The following is an 18781-nucleotide window of genomic DNA, read 5'->3' on the forward strand; positions in this document are numbered from 1 at the left end:
TAATTACATTTATCTGCTCATGTTTGGTTCAAATGTTGTAAATAAATGTATATGTTCTTCTGTTCAAATTGTCAAATGCTCAAGCACATGTATGCATATGATTTTAACTTGTTTTGAATGTAACTGAATGTATGGGCAGGTGATGTAATGTCATTATTCTACTCAGCTTTCTCCAAGGTGGATGAAGAGACTTACAAAACTGGTCTTAACCTGCACCATAGAACAACAGCATTCCAACTCAAGCCAGAGCCCACACGTAGTTCTTTAGAGAGGAAAAAAGAAAAGCCAGTTTTCCTTAGCCAGCTGTCTCCAGCTGCTGTGACCGAAGGGGAAACAACTAGGTTTACCGTCACAGTGGCGGGCTTTCCCAAGCCATCTGTTCAATGGTTCCACAACGGGAAAGGCATCACAGCTTCATCTACACATACATTCACTCATGAGCAAGATGAATACAGTCTGATCATTAACAAAGTTGAGAGAACATTTGAAGGAGAGTACTCGTGTACAGTATGCAACCGGTTTGGTCAGTCGAACTGGAGTTCATACCTGCATGTTCATTTGAAGGACCTAGTGGGATATGAAAAGGAGGTTGAAAAGGGGGATGACCCACCCAACAAGCCCCCTGACTTCAGTCAAAAGATTGAACCTCTTCATTCCCCTCAGGGGGGTCAGGCGTTGTTTAGATACAAGGTAACAGGAAGCCCCTTGCCTGAAGTTCAGTGGCTTAGAGGAAGCTACCGCATCAAACCAAGTCAATTCTGTATCATAGTCAACAACTCAGATGGCTCTGGCCTCATGCAAATAAAGAGCATCAAACAGGAGGACAGCGACATCTACACTTGTAAAGCCTCAAACCATTTTGGAGAGGCTTTATGTAGTGCTGAATTGGAGGTTTTCAGGGAGGCTGTTCAGCAGGAACAGCGCACAGTTATTCAAGAAAGAGGCTACAAGGTAACCATGACTGAGAAAGCCACAGAGTCATGCTTATACCCGGTCAGCCTTCTAGGACAGGAAATATCTAGTTCAGATCAGATGGTTTACACCATTGGCACTGAAGACAGGCAGGTCATTACCAGTGAGCAGGTGGGCACCATTAGAGATCTGAATATTTCTGCCACCAGTCTTCAGAGAGAGCAGGTCACCCACCAGGCTGCCGTTCTGCAGTCCCATGAAGTGGAGGAGAGGGTGTCAGTGGCTCCTGCCCATCCATCGTACATTTCAGCAGTCCCACTCAAACAGCTTCACATGGCAGCGTTTACCTCTTCTGTCCTGGAGAGTCAGCAGTTTATTGAGCAGCATTTCAACCGCATCCTGAGCCCTGAGCTGGTAGAGGTGGAATTTGTTAAAGAGCAGCCGTCTAGGCTAATGTCAGCCATAGCTCAAGAGGTTGTTCCTTTTACAACAGTCAAACCAGAGGTCCTTCCAGACAACGCATCAGAGCAGCTCCTCACATCTTCTGAACCCCAACAGGTTGTGTGTGGTTACCAGGTGCAGTCTGCTTTACCTATCAAAGAAACATCTGCCCTGATAGTGAGGCAGGAGGAACAGAAGTGCTTTAGAGTGAAAGAGGGCATGAAGATCCTGTACACATCCAATTGTGCTGGGCAGCTTCCGATAAATGAAAGACACGTAGAGCCTCTGGTTGCTTTAGAATCAGCCACTGAACCTCTGATAGACAAGGAAAGGCCTGAGCAAGTTCTAGCACCTGTCAGTGAAACAACTCTGATTTTAGCAAAAGAAAATAAGTTTGCAATGTGCCGATCAGAGGAAGAGAGTACGATCCCATGGAAAGACACAGTATGTTGGTCAGCTCAGTGCATTGAGGAAACCTACAAGATCCAAGCAGAGTACTCAGGGTTAAATCAAGGGTTGGAATCCTCCTTATCTCTGCAGTCCCAGAGAGAAAAGGAACGACTTCTGTATTTACAAGTTATCTGCGATCAGGACATTTTACAATCTGAGGGAAGATTTTTGAGTGAGGAGCCTTTATCAGAGCAGGCAATTGCCGGTAAGAATACTGCTTTGCTTTATCCAGTCACCCAGACTGAGCAAAAGTCATTGGTTTGTGAAACTACTTCTGGATTATCTGTAATAACCAAATCAAAAAGGGTTCAGCCTAAGAAAGAGGTGCCACCAACCTTTTTTCTTCATTCAGTCCAAGATGTGACTGCTTTACCTAAGGAGGGTTTTCTTAGCATTACCAAACCAGAGCAGCAGGTGGCAGCACAGAAACAGACGAAGACCAGGAGTCATGCAGCCACCTATGAGGAGCGAAGGGAGATCACAGCAGATAATCACAAAGATCTTGATATGTCGGAGACAGGAGTTAAATCAAAGCTAGGGTCGGAGCCTAGACCTCTTAATATCCTACAGGTGACCTCCCACCCCATGGAACTCCCAAAAGAGACTCCTTTCCCCCACGACATGAAACAGGAGCGTGCCTTAGTTCAGAGGGAGGAGCGTTGGAATTTGATGAATGTCACCACCTTAGAAGACATCCAGGCTTTGGTGGAGGCCCATACTGAGAGTCTGGCTGCTGAGAATACATTCACCTGCCAGACAGCTGTAGAGCCAAAGGTTCCCACAGAGCCGGTCCAGGTTGAGAAGAAGGAGATCTCTACTGAGATCAGTTTGTCTATAGAGGCAGCAGAGCAGGACGTTGCGGTTCAGATCCAGGAGGGCCAGTCAGTTAGACAGTCAATCATGATGGTCGAAAAGCATGTGCTGAAAGGAGAGTTTTCCCATGAGATAATCAAGTCAGAGTCCTCTAAAATCAGTGTTATCACACAGCCTGAACTATATTTAATGGCCCCACAGACTGAGGAGAGCACAGCACTGCCCAAAGAGCTGACATTTGTGATTCAGATTCCCAAACCATCAAGTGTAAATATTAGACGTCAGCTGAAAGATGCTCTTCAGTCTGCTGTGGCCCAGGAACAACCACTGCTACTGGCCGATGTGGTGGGAAAGTTAGAGGCAGCACAGATCCAGGAAGTTAGGGTTCAGAAAGAGCCAAAACTGGCAATGTTCACATACCTTGTCACGTCATCTGGTGCAGCCATAGAAATCTCTCTGGCTTTTGACGGTGAGTACCTCCAGACAGCTGACCTGAGGTCAGAACTGCAGGCAGCCTTCCACTCTATAGTTTACCAGGAGTCCCAGGTTCTGACTCTAGGGCCCAGTACTATTTTGCTAGACAGCCCTCAAAAGTTACAGGCAGCCTCTGCACTTTCCAAAGAGCTGCTGACATCTGTAGTGGACTCTATTACTGTATCAGAAAGAACAAGGGGATGGCATTCCCCTGTGTCTCATTCGGCTTCTGTGAAGACTGAGGACGGGGTTACCTATAACAGTGTTTCTGTTCATGAATGCGCAGAGATCCTGGAGTTAGGGTTAGGTCCCCAGCAGGATGAGGGAGCATCTGATCTGACCACCACTGTGGCCAAGGTGTCTGTTGAACAGCACGTTCATAGAGAAACCAAGGAAGAGTATCTCTCTGAGGCCTTTATGATCAGTGGGTTCTCGGACAGTATCGTAGACTATCCCATAGTTATGAACCCTCTAGATCATGAGTGCATTGAGGAGCACAGTCATGCTGTTTTAAGCACCACCATAAAGTACGTCACCAAGGTTAACTGGCTTTTCAATGGTAAATTGGTCAAATCTGGCAAAGACTTCACGTGCTCTAAAGACAATGACACATACACACTTATTATCAACAAAGTTATCAAGGAGCATCAAGGAGAATATATCTGTGAGGCTGAGAATGAAGCTGGCAAGACAAGAACATCCTCAAGACTAACTGTGGTCTCAAGAGGTTTGAAAATGAGGATTACTTTGATATCACCATCCCATAATAATACTACTGCTGTCATGTGAAAAACTTGGAACTCATTTCTTTCCCTTAGGAATGTTTACATTTAAATCAGGCTTCATGGACTCAAACAATGTCTGGCTTAAATGAAGTGACAATAAAGAAAATACTTTTGCTTAGGTATAGATGTATGTATTCATACAAATATATATATATATATATATATATATATATATATATATATATATAATTATAGTGATAGTTTGTTGTCCAAAATTAGTTTCAAGGTTTTCATCAGACTCTTACCTCCAAGATCATCTTTTCATCAACACCAGAATCTCAACAAGTCTTCCTCCCATCCACTCATCTTCATCGGGGAATCTACCATGTCTTCCACTCTTTCCTCACACCTCCTGAGCCTTTGTCTGCATGCATTCTCTTCTCTTTTCCCAGCTCATCCATGCTTCCTAACAGCATTTCCTCCTCCAATCACATTAGGTTAACCTTCCATCCTCGGTTTTCCTGATTTCACCAGTTAACCACCACCCCCTCCAGTATAATCCTTCCATGTTTCATATCCTAGGTTCACCATCTCGCCAGTTAAGTGTAACCCTTCCATAGGATCCATGTACTGAATGTTTTTCCTTTCCTGCAGTGAAACCGGTATTCAGGCACAGACCAGTGCCCCTGGAGGTCAATGTTGGGAACAACGCCAAGTTTGAATGTGACACTGAGGATGCTCCAAATGTCAACTTCAAATGGTTCAAGGAAGGAAAGCCTATTAAAGATGGGGACAGATGCAGGATCATCAGCCGCTTCAATGTCTCCTCTCTAGAGCTTATAAGCCCCACTAAAGCTGACAGCGGGGAGTACTGCTGCAAGGCCTCAAACCAGCACGGCTCCGACAGCTGCTCCATCACCCTGAACGTCACCGGTAAGAGAACCACAGCGTGGTCTTTAAATCCTCTTTCTGTATGAAGTACTTTTTTTATTCATTTTTGCGGCTGAAACCTTTCCTTTCTATTGGTGTTGGCTAAGTAGGCTTTTGTTCCTCATTCCATTATAAGCCTGGCAACCATTATGCTGGGGCTGTTTTTGTTATTATTTTTGGCTTCTCTTCAAGGTTGAGAGGTTGGCTTTTTCATTTTTGGACAGGGTATAATATCTTTGTGACAATTTTCTTTACATTTTTCATAGAAACCTTCCTTCCAGCGTTTATACGTAAGCCTGAATCTCAGGTTGTGTGTGTGGGAAAGAAGTCCACCATGCAGTATGTAGTAACAGGATCGGATCCACTCAGTATTGTCTGGCACAAAGACGATCAACTCGTACCTGATGTACCACACTACCACACCTCTTCAGAAAAGAATAAACACACTCTTGAAATCCCCAATGTGGAGCTGTCAGACCAGGGGGTTTACCTCTGTAGAGTGTCTAATAGCGCTGGGATCGCTATGTGCAGCACAGAGCTCAGTGTCATTGCCACGCCCAGCTTCGTGACGCCCCTTGGCTCTGTGGCAGCTGTTGTTGGGGCTTCTCTCCACCTGGAGGCCCAGGTGGACAAGGACACTGGGGTGACCATTATGTGGACCAGAGATGGGCGAAAAGTCCACCAATCTCCCGATTGTAAACTCTCTTTTGAGAGGAAAAGGGTCACGCTTGATATCCCAAAGATCACACTGAAAGATTGTGGCCAATATGTATGCAAAGCCACAAACGACGCTGGAAGTACAACATGCTCTGCCAAAGTCAGGGTGCAAGGTAAGACCATTTAGATAATTTCATGAGTACTGCAGCTGTTGAAGCTCTTGCAAATATGCAGTACTGGAAATGAACAACCCAGAAAGAACCCAGTAACCTGCTTCCCCCCTTTTGATGGTCAATTCTTAGTTTATATTGTGTTATATGATGCCGTCTTGATATTTTCCATCTCTGTAACCATGGGACCATCCTGTGCAGAGGCTCCAAGCTTCATAAAGAGGCTGGAGAGCACTGTAGCCTGGAAGCAGGGCAGCTCTGCTCGACTGCAGTGCATTGTTAGCGGTTCCCCAGACCTTCAAACATCTTGGTTCCTCAACGACAGAGAGCTGTCCCCAGGGGAAAGGTATAGCATCAGCCTGAAGGACAGTGTTGCTACTCTGGAGCTGAGAAGTGTCATGCTGTCAGACAGTGGAAACTACACCTGTGAGGTCCTAAACGAGTCAGGCTGTGAGAGCTGCACCAGTAAAGTTACTGTGAAAGGTCTGTAAGCTTGATAGGCATTATTGGGGACTATAAAGACATTTTAAATAAATGTACTAAGCAAATTGTGTGTTCTCTCTCAGAACCCCCTAGTTTCATGAAGGACCTGCTTTCTGTTGAAGCAGTGAGAGGATCTGTTGCCATGTTTGACTGTGAGATTGAAGGCTCAACACCATTTGAGGTGACCTGGCTGAAGAATGGAAAACGTATTTCTGCAGGCGGGAAATACAGAATAGTGTCACAGGGCTCCATGTCTTCACTTGAGATCCATTCTTTTGAAAGTTCTGATATTGGAGATTATAAGTGTGATGTATCAAATGCAGTTGGTGTAGCATCCTCCAAGGCAATGGCTAAGCAGAAAGGTTGGTGTTAAAAAATAACCAAATGTTTGCTATTTCTCTTTCGGTAACAATCATCTCTTAGTATGAATATTTGATTGTTGCAAAAATGATTTCAGAACCCCCAGCATTCTCAAAGAGAGTTGAGAGCATTGTGGCTGTGTTAGGAAACACAGTCAAACTTCAGGGCAGTATAAAAGGATCAGCTCCCCTCACTGTTAAATGGACGAAAGACTCTGAGATCCTAAGAGATGACAATGCCAATATCAGCATGAGGTTGGAGAACAATGTTGCCAGCCTTACATTCTCATCTGTTGAGGTGGCAAATGCTGGAAAGTATGCCTGCCAAGTTGAAAATGCTGCAGGACGTCAGACATGTGAAGCTGTTCTAACAGTCCAAGGTTAGTTTTGGTCAATCTTTCTTTGAACAAGCCGATTGTTTTACTAATGTAGAGGCTATTAAAGTGTTATATTAATAAAATGATAATATCTTACCTCAGAACCCGCCAGAATCGTAGAACCTGCAGAGTCCATTAGTGTGACTGCAGGAGATTCAGCCACCTTGGAATGTACAATCGCTGGAAGCCCAGACCTCAAGGTGCAATGGTTTAAAGATGGAAAGGAGGTGACGAGTGGTCGTAAATACAAAATCACTCTGAAGGAGAAAACTGCTATGTTAAAAATTCTGGCAGCAGAAAAAGAAGAATCTTCTGAATTCAGGATGGAGGTGTCAAACAAAGTGGGCAAGGACCAGTGCAAAATCTCTGTTACCGTCCTAGGTTAGTTTTAAGTGCAAATAACGTCCAGAATTTCTTAGTTGAGAGTTTTTAAAAGTACTCCCAGTGACCATCCATTTTCTTACACAGGTCGAGCAGTTCCCCCTTCCTTCACTAAAACTCTAAAGAAACTTAATGCAAATATTGGTAATGATATTACCTTGGAATGCAAATTCTGTGGGACCCAACCAATTGATGTTTGTTGGTACAGAGATGATAAAGAGATCCACAGTGATACAAAATATAAGGTTGAAACGAGGGAGAACATGGCCGCTCTCCTTATAAGGAGCCTGGGGCAAAGTGATGGAGGCAATTATAGATGCCGACTGACCAACGTTGCTGGTCAAAAGGACGACACTGGAACTCTCTGTATCAAAGGTCAGAAAAGTTACATTCAAATACCATTGGTCAGTGTAGGAACAGAGAGATCCATTCCGACTATAAGTTGATGATGACCATGACCATGAATTTTTTAACATTGTTTTTCTAGAACCCCCAGCTTTTACAGTGAAACCAGATAACCGGGAGGTAAAAGAAGGCTCCACTATTTCTTTGAAATCAGCCTTCACTGGAACAGTTCCTCTGGCTGTCAAGTGGTTCAGAGAAGAAAAGGAAATTTCCACTGGAGGCTCATATTTAATTAAGAAAGATGCCTTATCCAGCACCTTGGAACTCCACTCAGTGAAACCCAGCGACTCTGCTAAGTTCACATGCCAAGTATCCAACGATGCTGGGAAAGTGGACTGTACTGCTGTCCTCGTTGTGAAAGGTGCTGTTTACATTTTTCTCTCAGACGATGTACCCTGCTGTTCTGTCTTAATGTATGTTTATTTGTCCTAATTAATGCTGTTATTTACAGAACCACCAACCTTTTCATTGAAGCTTGTTCCCTCACGCCTAGTGAAAACGGGACAGCCTCTGACATTGTCTTGCAAAGTAGAGGACAGCCCTGGGCTTAGTGTGAAGTGGTTTAGGAATGGCTGTGAGATCATTTCAAACTACAGACAGCTGGTGCGTTTCTCTAACTCAGTGGCATCTTTGGAGGTGATAGACAATAGCGTGGACGATAGTGGAGAATATGTCTGTGTGGCGTCGAGTGCGGCTGGTAGCAATCACTGCAGCTGTACTGTAACAGTCAAAGGTTGGTTTCATCTTTTCGTGTCAAGGTTACGGGTGTGTGTGTGTGTGTGTGTGTGTGTGTGTGTGTGAAAGTGAAAGTGACAATACCGTTTCTCCACTGTAGAGCCCCCTGTTTTTGTGAGGCCTCTAAGGTCTGCCACCCTGGTAAAGGGATGCGACATTGTCTTGGAAGGAAGAGTCTCAGGCTCTTCCCCCTTTGAAATATATTGCTCCCATAATGGTGAGCCCATCCAAAATGACCGAAGGCATTACATCCATTTTGAAAAAGACACCATTACACTTATGGTCTCCAAGTGTGAGGCCAGAGATGCTGGGAAGTACCAGTGCACTGTTACAAATGAAGTCGGAGAAATATCTAGTTATTGTCACATATCACTGAAAGGTTAGTTTTCAAGGCGTTTCATGTATTACAACGTACTCTAACAAACAAGCCAATTTATTGAACATCTGTCGCTAAACATACAGGCTCTTGTGGAAGCTGTTTACTATGTAAATATCTATAGATAAACATGGATGGACTCTAGATGTCTGTGTGATCTTCTTTCACTAGAACCACCATCATTTGTTCAGAGACTAGAGGACCTGACGTACCAGGTGGGCTCAGAGGTCTCTCTCAAGTGCATGCTAACCGGATCACTCCCCATGGAGGTATCCTGGGTCAAAGACAACTGTGAGCTCAAAGAAGATGAGCACATCAAGATGTCTTATGAGGCCAAAACTGCCGTGTTGAATTTGAAAAACACTCAGAAGACGCACAGTGGGAAATATGTCTGTCATGTCCACAATGAAGCCGGAAGTCAGAAATGTGTTGCTGTTCTCACAGTGACAGGTTTGTTGGACCTTCTTCACATGCATTTACTGCATTTGTCATTGTCTTAACATTTGCATTGAAATGTTGGTAATTTGTGGTACAAAGATGAGAAGGAGATCCAGAATGTGGCTTTCTGGGAAATCTCTCGTCTTGACAGTAAAGTCTGTGGCAGCTGTACCTGCACAGCTAGAAACAAAGCTAGCTGTTATCCTTAGCATTGTTCTGGCATCCTTTTAATCAAAGGTTAGGTTTAATTTGTATAAGTGAAATATCACATTTCATCCACTAACAGAACCAACAGGTATAAAAAAGCTAGAATCCATGTCTGTTTCACCTGGGTTAAAGGTCAAGTTGAATGTGCTGATCTCCGGCATCCCATCTTTGACCCTCTGACTTGCTCTTTGGTTGAGTCCAACACCTCCACCTCGATTGAGCTCTTATTTGATAAGACAGAATCTGGATACTATATATGTGAGATCCAGAATGAGGATAGCTTTGCATGATACGCATTACTTATCACCCTTGGTTTCCATAGCACTACTTCAAATCAAAGAAACGCAAGAGGTGGTCAAATCGACTGGGGGATCCTGTCAGCTTGGAATGCAGGAACACCTAAGATAGGAACAAAATGGGGCAAAGATGGCAGAAATCTGCTGTTGAGCAGATATTATACCCATTCTGAGGAACTCAGTTAACTTAATATTTAGTCTTGTCAGTTGGGAGACGCAAGATGGTTGAGGCTACAGACTCTAGTTCTTTCAGGTGGAAGGTTAATTTGCTTGTTGCAGGTCAGAAGTTCATTTTTGACATCAAACAGTCTTAGGGTTTGAGAACCTTTTTCCCTCCGTTTCTTACCATTTGTTAATGTGACTCTTTAATACAGGTGGAGCAATTCCTTCATCATTCATTAAGAAATTAACCAGCATTCAGGAGATCTGGGCATCACATGTAACCTTTGAGTGTAAAGCAGCTGGCTCTCTGCCAATATTCGATGATTGGAAAAAAGGAGGCAAGAGGAGCCATGCAGAAAATACCATCTTATTGCAGCTGAGACTCAGTGAGAGCAATGACACAGGGGAATATTACTGTAGAATAATTAACCAAGCAGGGAGTTGTGTATGCAGTGGAGTACTTACAGCTAAAGGTTAGAACTTATTAGTTTAATCTATTTATTCTCTGTTTAAATGTCGATCGGCTTTATCATAATGTCTTTTCTGTGTGGGTTTCGGTGCCACCCAAATTCATAGATTGACCGGAACCTCAGAATGTGCTTCAAAACTCTTCTGTCCATCTGAGGAGTATGTTTGAAGGAACTCCTCCTTTCACTGTTAAATGGTTTAAAGACAACATCAAACTCTTCAGCAGTCCGTCATGTGTCATCAAAACAAATTCATCCTCTTCTACAATAATCCTTCACTCTGTTGGAGCATTGCAAATTGCGATTTATTCTTGTCAAGTTACCAACCAAGCAGGCACTGAGAAATGTGCAGCAGAGTTGATTGTGAAAGGTTGGACTTTTCTTTTTTGTCCACCTCCACTGAATTAACTATTTTTCTTGATTTCACTTATTCCATTCCACGGATCATGCCCCCTCCAAGTGACTTACCATGCTTCCTTTGCAGCCTAAACTGCAAAATATTCTTTCGGTATCTCATTCTCAGGTCACATCTTCTATTCACCCATTAGACAAAGTCTGGATTTCTCCCATATTAACCTCTTGTTTTTTTTACCTTGCAGAACCCCCTCAGTTCTTGGTGAAGCTACCTCCCAGTACGTTTGTAAAGCAATGCGAGAGCCACCGCTTTGAGTGCAAGACGAACAATGCAACCTCTATAAAACTATGCTGGTACAAAAATGACCAAAAGCTTACCGTGGGAGACAACTATAATATAGGATTTGCTGATTCTACTGCATACCTTAAGCTGCGTACCACAAGTGTTGAGGATAACGGAGTCTACACCTGTGAAGCGTACAATGATTCTGGTAATGCAAGCTGCAGCACTGTACTCACAGTTCAAGGTCAGACCCTGAATCGATTCATCATGTAACCCTTTTTTCTTCGTGTGGGATTCTGCAAAGAATTGAAGGAGCATGAAAGTCGAAGACTGACGATCCCTATGTACAATATTTTAATCAAGTATCCTCGCTGTGTTCACATTTATGATTTGAAATTCCTCAAGCATGGAACATAGATGTCTCATTGTGTTGGAAAGCATGATTCTTTAAAACACAAATATTTATCCCAACCACTGATGAAATGGTCTACAACTTGTGGCATGATAGGAGCTACATTCCCATTTCAGTAAATGCCCTCCATCACTAATGATGTCGACTGATTCTGTCTGATGTTATTCATGCATGGATTGAACACAAGCATGACAATCTTTCTTCCCAGTGTGCAAACAACACTGCTTGACAAAGAACATCACCCTTGTTAACAGCGTTATTTTACTTTCTAGAGCCTCCATCTTTCATTAAAATGCCGGAAATACTGGAAGTCGTCAAAGGAAAAGATGGTAGCTTGCACTGTGAGCTGTACGGAACTCCTCCTTTCCAAGTGAACTGGTACAAAGAAAAGAGAGCCTTGAAGGAGAACCATAAATACCGCATGGTCAGTGAAGGAGCTTCGGCTGCTCTTCACATCATGAAGCTAGACATGACAGACGCTGGTTTATATGAATGCAGAGTAACAAACAATGTAGGAAGTAACACCTGCCATGCCACCGTTAACTTGAGAGGTTTGTACTATTTCCAGCAATTACCAGCAGGGACTCTTACAATTATGCCAAAACCTTGATTCAAATCATCTTCCCACGCCAACATATTTCCTTTATCAATCATCCAGAACCACCATCTTTCGTCCAGAAACTGGCGGAGCAGTCGATAAGAGCTGGTCAGCAACTCACGCTGACAGCTAAAGTTAAAGGCTCTGAACCTATTACTGTGTCCTGGGTTCAGGACAAGGATCACATCCTCAGGGAGGGTGAAAACAGGATTATCAGTTATCTTAATGGTGAGGCCACCCTCACAGTTCCAACAACAGACCACACCACATCTGGTAAATACACCTGCCAGCTCAGGAACGACTCTGGCCAGGCCGAGTGCGTCTCGCTGGTCACTGTTCTAGGTCTGTATACCATTGGACTTCATTACACTTTAGGTCAAGCATATTATCTTATAGGATCAAATTATTTTTACCTGTTCTTTCATAATTTCTAGAACCTGCTGCTATTGTGGATTACCCTGAGACTTTAAATGTGAAGTCAGGAGACAGTGCAGCTCTTGAGGTATCGGTATCAGGCTCAGCAGAGCTCAAGCCCAGGTGGTTCAAGGACAACCAAGAGCTGTCTACCAGCACAAAGTTGAAGTTGTCTTTTTCAAATAAAGTGATGATTCTGATGATTCAACCTGCTGACAAGGCAGATACAGGAGTGTACAAGCTAGAGATCCAAAATAACATTGGGAAAGCATCCTGCAATATTAAACTCTCTGTCTCAGGTCAGTATACATCACATCTTTAGTCTAATTATCATCCAATATGATTCCATCCTGATGATGTGCCAGCACATATTTGAAAGCAAAGTATTTTTGTATAACAGATAAGATGATTCCAGCAACATTCATACGGAAGCTGAGAGACATTAATCTAGTTGCTGGTCGACCAGGAGAGATGGAGTGTAAGGTGGCTGGTTCAGCTCCTTTCACCACCACCTGGTTCCACAATGGCCAGGAGATCAAGGGTTGCCCAAGCTTTGAGTTAAGCCTCATTGATAACACATGTAAAATCAAAGTTCCAACTGTCCAGTTGTCTGACTGTGGGAAATACACCTGCAAAGCTACTAATGCTGCAGGAAGCAGTGAAACTAGCGCTTTGATGACTGTCAAAGGTTTGTAGTTAAAGTATAGAAGGAATCACCATGGCTCAAACATATTTTAATCCACAATGGGATCTCCTGCATACCAGAAAGGTCAAATGTATTTTACAACACTTCCTTTCTTCAAATTAGAATCTCCCTCTTTTCTGGAAACACCTGACATGAAAGAAAGTCTCCCTGGAAAAAATGTCACGTTCTCGGCCAGAGTGAAGGGCAGTGGGCCTCTCAAGGTGAGATGGTTCAGGGGAGCTAAAGAAATGCTCCATGGAAGGGGCTGTGATGTTTCCCTGAAGGAGGGTGTAGCTACTCTTGTGCTGAACGCTGTGGAGAAGAGCCATGCAGGGGAATATACCTGTCAGGCCATCAATGATGCTGGGAAGGAAAGCTGCTCATTCATCATGTTTGTAAAAGGTTGGTTAGAATTACAATTAACCTCAGAAAATCAATTCTTTTTCTTGTCAGCGCCTGCTTGTGAATGAGATATTATTGAAACTAACCAACATTATTACTTTACCAGAACCGGTTCACTTTGTGAAGAAGCTAAGGAACATTTCCTGTGAAAAAGGAGTGCCTCTGAGGCTTGAAGTCACATTTGCTGGCACCCCCCGGGTGGAGGTGACCTGGTGGAAAGACGGTGACTTCATTTGGGCTTCTTACCAGTACAACGTCATAAAAACAGACACCTCTTGTGTCCTGGAGGTCCTCAACAGTGACAAGATGGAGGCAGCTGGAACATACTCTTGTAATGTTGACAACGGAGTTGGAAGTGACAAGTGTGAAGCTCAAATCTCTATTTTAGGTAAAACTTCACAAGTCTTGGTCTACTAGTAGTTTAAACATTCAATCATTACTTTATCCTCCCGGCTATAACTAACCACTTCATCTGTTACTGTAGAACGACCTTACTTTGTTGAAGAATTGAAGCCATCAGAAGTATCTGCCGGTGATGCCCTTACCCTGAGCTGCCGTATCGCAGGAACACCTGACATCTCAGTAGCTTGGTTTAAAGCAAACGGAAAAATATGCAAGTCCTATACTTGCTCAATGGACTTTTCAAAAGGTGTTGCCACTCTGAAATTGAGTAAGACAACCACATTTGATGATGGAGAATATATCTGTAAGGCTGAAAACCGGGTGGCATCTGAATCCTGCAGGTGCATAGTAACTGTTAAAGGTGATGCTCAAATCTTCTACCTAAACATTCACTGATTACTGCATTACTAAAATGTTCTGCCCAGTAGGAGGTGACCGGACACAGTAGATGGGACAATAGATGAAACAAATGACCAGTAGTACTATACAGAAGAAGTCTTACTAATGCCACATTGCTCTTTAATACCTAACTAACCTTGCTTCTCTCATCAATGCTTCTCAGAGAGCCCGTTCACTTAATCGGGAAGACACTCATTTCTTAGTAGGTCAACCTCTTAAACTAGTGTGCAAGTACAGTGGAAGCCAGAGGGTCCAAGTCACCTGGAAGAAAGACGACAAGATGATCTGGGTGTCATACCTGTATAATGTCCTAACTACCGACTCCACCTGCTCTCTGGAGGTCCTCTACAGCGACCGCCCAGCAGCTGCAGGGAAATACTCTTGTGAAATTACTAATGGTGCTGGAAGTGATGTCTGTCAAGCTCATGTTAGTCTAGGTAAAGGCAAAAGCACTGACCTGCCAACAGCTTTCCATTCCTCTGCTAACCTCCTCAGTCACTATCTCCATTTGCTCAAGTGGTGCATGATTACCATCAAGAGCATGCTTCCAGAGAATATCAAAACTAGTCTCTTGACAATCAGAAGTTCATGTCCTTGTCCACTACTTTGAGGATGTTGTGGAGATACAGTTCGCTGCACTTCTAGGATGGAACTGGAAGAACTCCTTGACTAGTTGTCTTGTTTTGGCCTTTCATCAAAACCAAAACAATGTTTTAGGGCACTGAAAACTGAGCTTTTGAAAAAGTCTTTCCAGGGTGAAAATGTTTTAAACCCTTTTCTGTCATTTTCTATTGACCGGTGAAACTCAGCTTTTTGAAAACACTGACCTCATGTCCTTGAATTCATCCATGGCAATTCAGAGCCACCTAGAAATAGCTAATCATTACTGCGCCTTGTGGAGGCTTATCATATACTGAACACAATAATTTTTGTTCCACATCGCCATCAGACTTTCAATGTACACCTTTACCAAACTTTAGAATTGGCCCAGCTGAAAAATGTACTCAATGGTTAGACTTCCTGCCCCCTACTGACCCGGCAAGCTTATCGGAGAACTACCAATAGTTATTGCGTTCTCCAGTGGATGGTATATGGACCTTCTCCTGACGATATTTTGTTAAACAGATGGTGTGAACATAAAACTCCAGAATGAGAGGAACAAATAAGCTTATAAAAAATACCCACATTCATGTGGACTGGCCTTAGAACGTGATGATGGGTTAACCTAGCTTCTCCTGATGAGAAACTACAGATAAGATCTCTGATAAGACCAAGGCATTCCATACTGTAGAGGTCTCAGCGTTAATGCTGACTAACGGCACATTGCTCATTAATACCAAACTAACCTTGCTTCTCTCATCACTGCTTCTCACAGAGCCCGTTCGCTTCATCAAGAAGTTGGAGGACACTAGTTTTAGAGTCGGTCAACCTCTGAAACTAGTGTGCAAGTACACTGGAAGCCAGAGGGTCCAAGTCACCTGGAAGAAAGACGACAAGTTGATCTGGGCATCATACCAGTATAATGTCCTAACTACTGACTCCACCTGCTCTCTGGAGGTCCTCTACAGCGACCGCCCAGCAGCGGCTGGGAAATACTCCTGTGAAATTACTAATGGAGCTGGAAGTGATTTCTGTCAGGCCCATGTCCGTCTAGGTAAAGACAAAAACACTAACCTGCCAACAGCTTTCCATTCCGCTCCTATCCTTCTCAGTCACTATCTCCATTTCCTCAGATGGTGCTGGTTCCCCTCATAAGCCTGCTTACAGAGAATAACACAACTAGTCTCTTCAATACTGGAAAGATAAAAATCTTTCCAGTATTGACCTTCGGTTAAAGTCACCTTCACCTTTTGCGACGGTGTGATTTTCAATCTGCACCTTCACTGAACTTTAGAAATCGGTGCAGCTTAAAACATGCTCAATACACTCTAAATGTTTAGAGTTTTTGCCCCCTACTGACGGGGAGAGCATATCGGAGTATTTTAAATTGTTTTTGCATTATTCTATGGACAGCAATATTTTGTTGAACAGATGGCGTAGAAAGGACCCTTTTCCAGAATGAAAGGAGTAAATAAGCTTTATAAATAAGCATACACATGTGGACAGGGTTTAGAAGGTGGTGCAGGGCTAACCTTGCTTCTCTCAGTGAGACAGTTTAGCAGTCTCTGATAGGACCAAACCATTCTATACTCAAGTAGTCTCAGGGTTAATCCTGACTAACATCACATTGCTCTTTAATACCTAACTAACCTTGCTTCTCTCATCACTGCTTCTCACAGAGCCTGTTCGCTTCATCAAGATGTTGGAGGACACTAGTTTTAGAGTCGGTCAACCTCTAAAGCTAGTTTGCAACTACATTGGAAGCCAGATGGTGCAAGTCACCTGGAAGAAAGACGACAAGATGATCTGGGCTTCATACCAGTATAATGTCCTAACTACTGACTCCACCTGCTCTCTGGAGGTCCTCTACAGCGACCGGCCAGCAGCTGCAGGGAAATACTCCTGTGAAATTACTAATGCAACTGGAAGTGATGTCTGTCAAGCTCATGTCCGTATAAGTGAAGCCAAAAGCACTGGCATCGCAAAAGCTTTCCATTCTCCTGCTAACCTTCTCGGTAACTATCTCCTTTCCTCAGATGGTGCTTGATAACCCCCATAAGCCTGCTTACATAGAATAACTAAAATAGTCATGTCCTTCCACTACTTTGAGGATGTTGTGAAGATACACTTCACTGAACATCTAAGATGGACCTCAAAGAAATCCTGACAAGTTGTGTCATGCCTTTCATCCAAACTAAAACACTGTTTTAGGTCATTGAAAATTTAGCTTTTGGAAAAGTAATTTCAGGGTTGAGATGTTATAAAAAAAATGAATACATTATTGCTGACCGGTGGAACTCAGCTTTTCAAAAATGTTTACCACCTGCCCTCGAATTCGTCCATGGCAATTCAGAGCAATCTAGTGTTAATTAATCATTATTGCCCTTTGTAGAGGCATATAAATATACTGAACCCAATACTTCTTAGTCCACATCTCCCTCAGACTTTCAATGTACACCATGACCGAACTTCAGAAAATGGCGCAGCTGAAAACTTGCTCAAAACGCACCAAATAGTTAGACTTCCTTCCTTACTGACCGGGCAAACTTAACGGAGTACTTCCAATACTTTTGGCGAACCCCTTGGATAGAGATATATTGTAAAACAGATGGTGTGGACATGACAATTTTTAAAACCGAAACTGACAAACTGGTTTTGAAAAAATACAAGTACCACGTGGACTAGCCTTGGAAGGCAATATTGGGCTTGTCCCTCTATCACCTGGTGAGACAGTATAGCAGTCTCCGATAAGACGAAGCCATTACATACTGTCGTAGTCTCAGGGTTAGTGCTGACTAATGCCAAATTACTCATTAACACCTTACTAACCTGCTCCTTTCATCACTGCTTCTCACAGAGCCTGTTCGCTTCATCAAGAAGCTGGAGGACACCTCGCTTTTCAGTGGGTCAAGCTCTGAAGCTGGTGTGCAAGTACACTGGAAGCAAGAGGGTCCAAGTAACCTGGAAGAAAGACGACAAAATGATCTGGGCATCATACCAGTATAATGTCCTAACTACTGACTCCACCTGCTCTCTGGAGGTCCTCTACAAGCGACCGGCCATTAGCTGCAGGGAAATACTCCTGTGAAAATAACTAATGAAATTGGGAGTGATTTCTGTCAGGCCCATGTCAGTCTAGGTAAAAGCAAAAACTCTGACCTGCCAACAGCTTTCCATTCCTCTGCTAACCTGATCATAAGCCCCCTTACAGAGAATAATTAAACAAGTCTCTTCGATACTAGAAACATGAAAACATCACTACTGTAAACGCAATCTTTAACAGTTAGGAAATATTTCCTTCAAAGTAATGTCTTAAGCAAGGATGACGATGAGAAGTTCATCTCCTTCCACTACTTTGAAGTTGTTGTGGAGATACACTTCCCTGCACATCTGAGATGGAATCAGTAGAGATCCATGACGATTTGCCTTAGACCTACTCGTGTGCAATTTAATTATTTGAAAATGTATTGTTTTCATTGTGTTTTGGCATTTCATCCAAACCAATACCAAGTTTTTCGGCCACTTCAATCTGAGCTTTTGGAAAACTCCTTCTAGGGTGAATAATCTTGAATACTGTTTTCTGTGTAATAGTGTGGACTGGTAAAACTGAGCTTTTGGAAAATGCAGACCATCAAATTACTGCAAAGCAATTCAAGGCTACCTGAAATAACTTAAGAATTTCTGCGCCTTGTGAATGCATATAGATGTATTGCTCCCTATATTTCTCAGTCCACATCTCCCTCCTCGTTTCAATGAACCTTCAAAATGGGGCAGCTGAAGAAGATGCTCAATATGCTTCAAATAGTTCACTATTCCGTCGCTACTTACCTGGCATGCCTATCGGTATGCCTCGGACCGGTTTTTACATTCCCTATGGACAGAGATATATTTTTTTATGCAGACGGTGTGATGTGAATATTTCTGATAACTGAAACGGACAAATAAGCTTTAAAAAATAAGCACATAAGTTTGGA

The 18781-nt window shown here is 43.1% G+C and overlaps 3 protein-coding genes across 3 annotated transcripts in view; all 3 read left to right on the plus strand.

Moving 5' to 3' along the window:
- The window catches only part of ttn.1 (titin, tandem duplicate 1), a 207583-nt gene that overhangs the window by 23072 nt on the left and 165730 nt on the right, over positions 1-18781 (plus strand). Inside the window, 8 exon segments of the mRNA XM_030380517.1 lie at positions 4470-4748; positions 5012-5575; positions 5774-6055; positions 6139-6417; positions 6513-6794; positions 6894-7172; positions 7260-7547; positions 7660-7938. Coding sequence (XP_030236377.1) covers positions 4470-4748; positions 5012-5575; positions 5774-6055; positions 6139-6417; positions 6513-6794; positions 6894-7172; positions 7260-7547; positions 7660-7938 — 2532 coding nt within the window.
- Positions 3-3939, plus strand: LOC115560886 (titin-like). Its single transcript, XM_030380518.1, has one exon. The coding sequence runs from the start codon at positions 148-150 to the stop codon at positions 3877-3879; it is 3732 nt and encodes a 1243-aa protein (XP_030236378.1). The 5' UTR covers positions 3-147; the 3' UTR covers positions 3880-3939.
- On the plus strand, positions 11287-17595 carry LOC115560887 (titin). The gene is made up of 9 exons (XM_030380519.1): positions 11287-11858; positions 11966-12247; positions 12340-12618; positions 12720-13007; positions 13128-13406; positions 13513-13794; positions 13891-14169; positions 15583-15861; positions 16487-17595. Exons 1-9 carry the CDS (start codon positions 11600-11602, stop codon positions 16852-16854), a joined length of 2595 nt encoding a protein of 864 aa, XP_030236379.1. The 5' UTR covers positions 11287-11599; the 3' UTR covers positions 16855-17595.

This window comes from Gadus morhua, chromosome 16 (genome assembly GCF_902167405.1).
Source record: "Gadus morhua chromosome 16, gadMor3.0, whole genome shotgun sequence".
In the NCBI taxonomy this organism is placed as follows: domain Eukaryota; kingdom Metazoa; phylum Chordata; class Actinopteri; order Gadiformes; family Gadidae; genus Gadus; species Gadus morhua.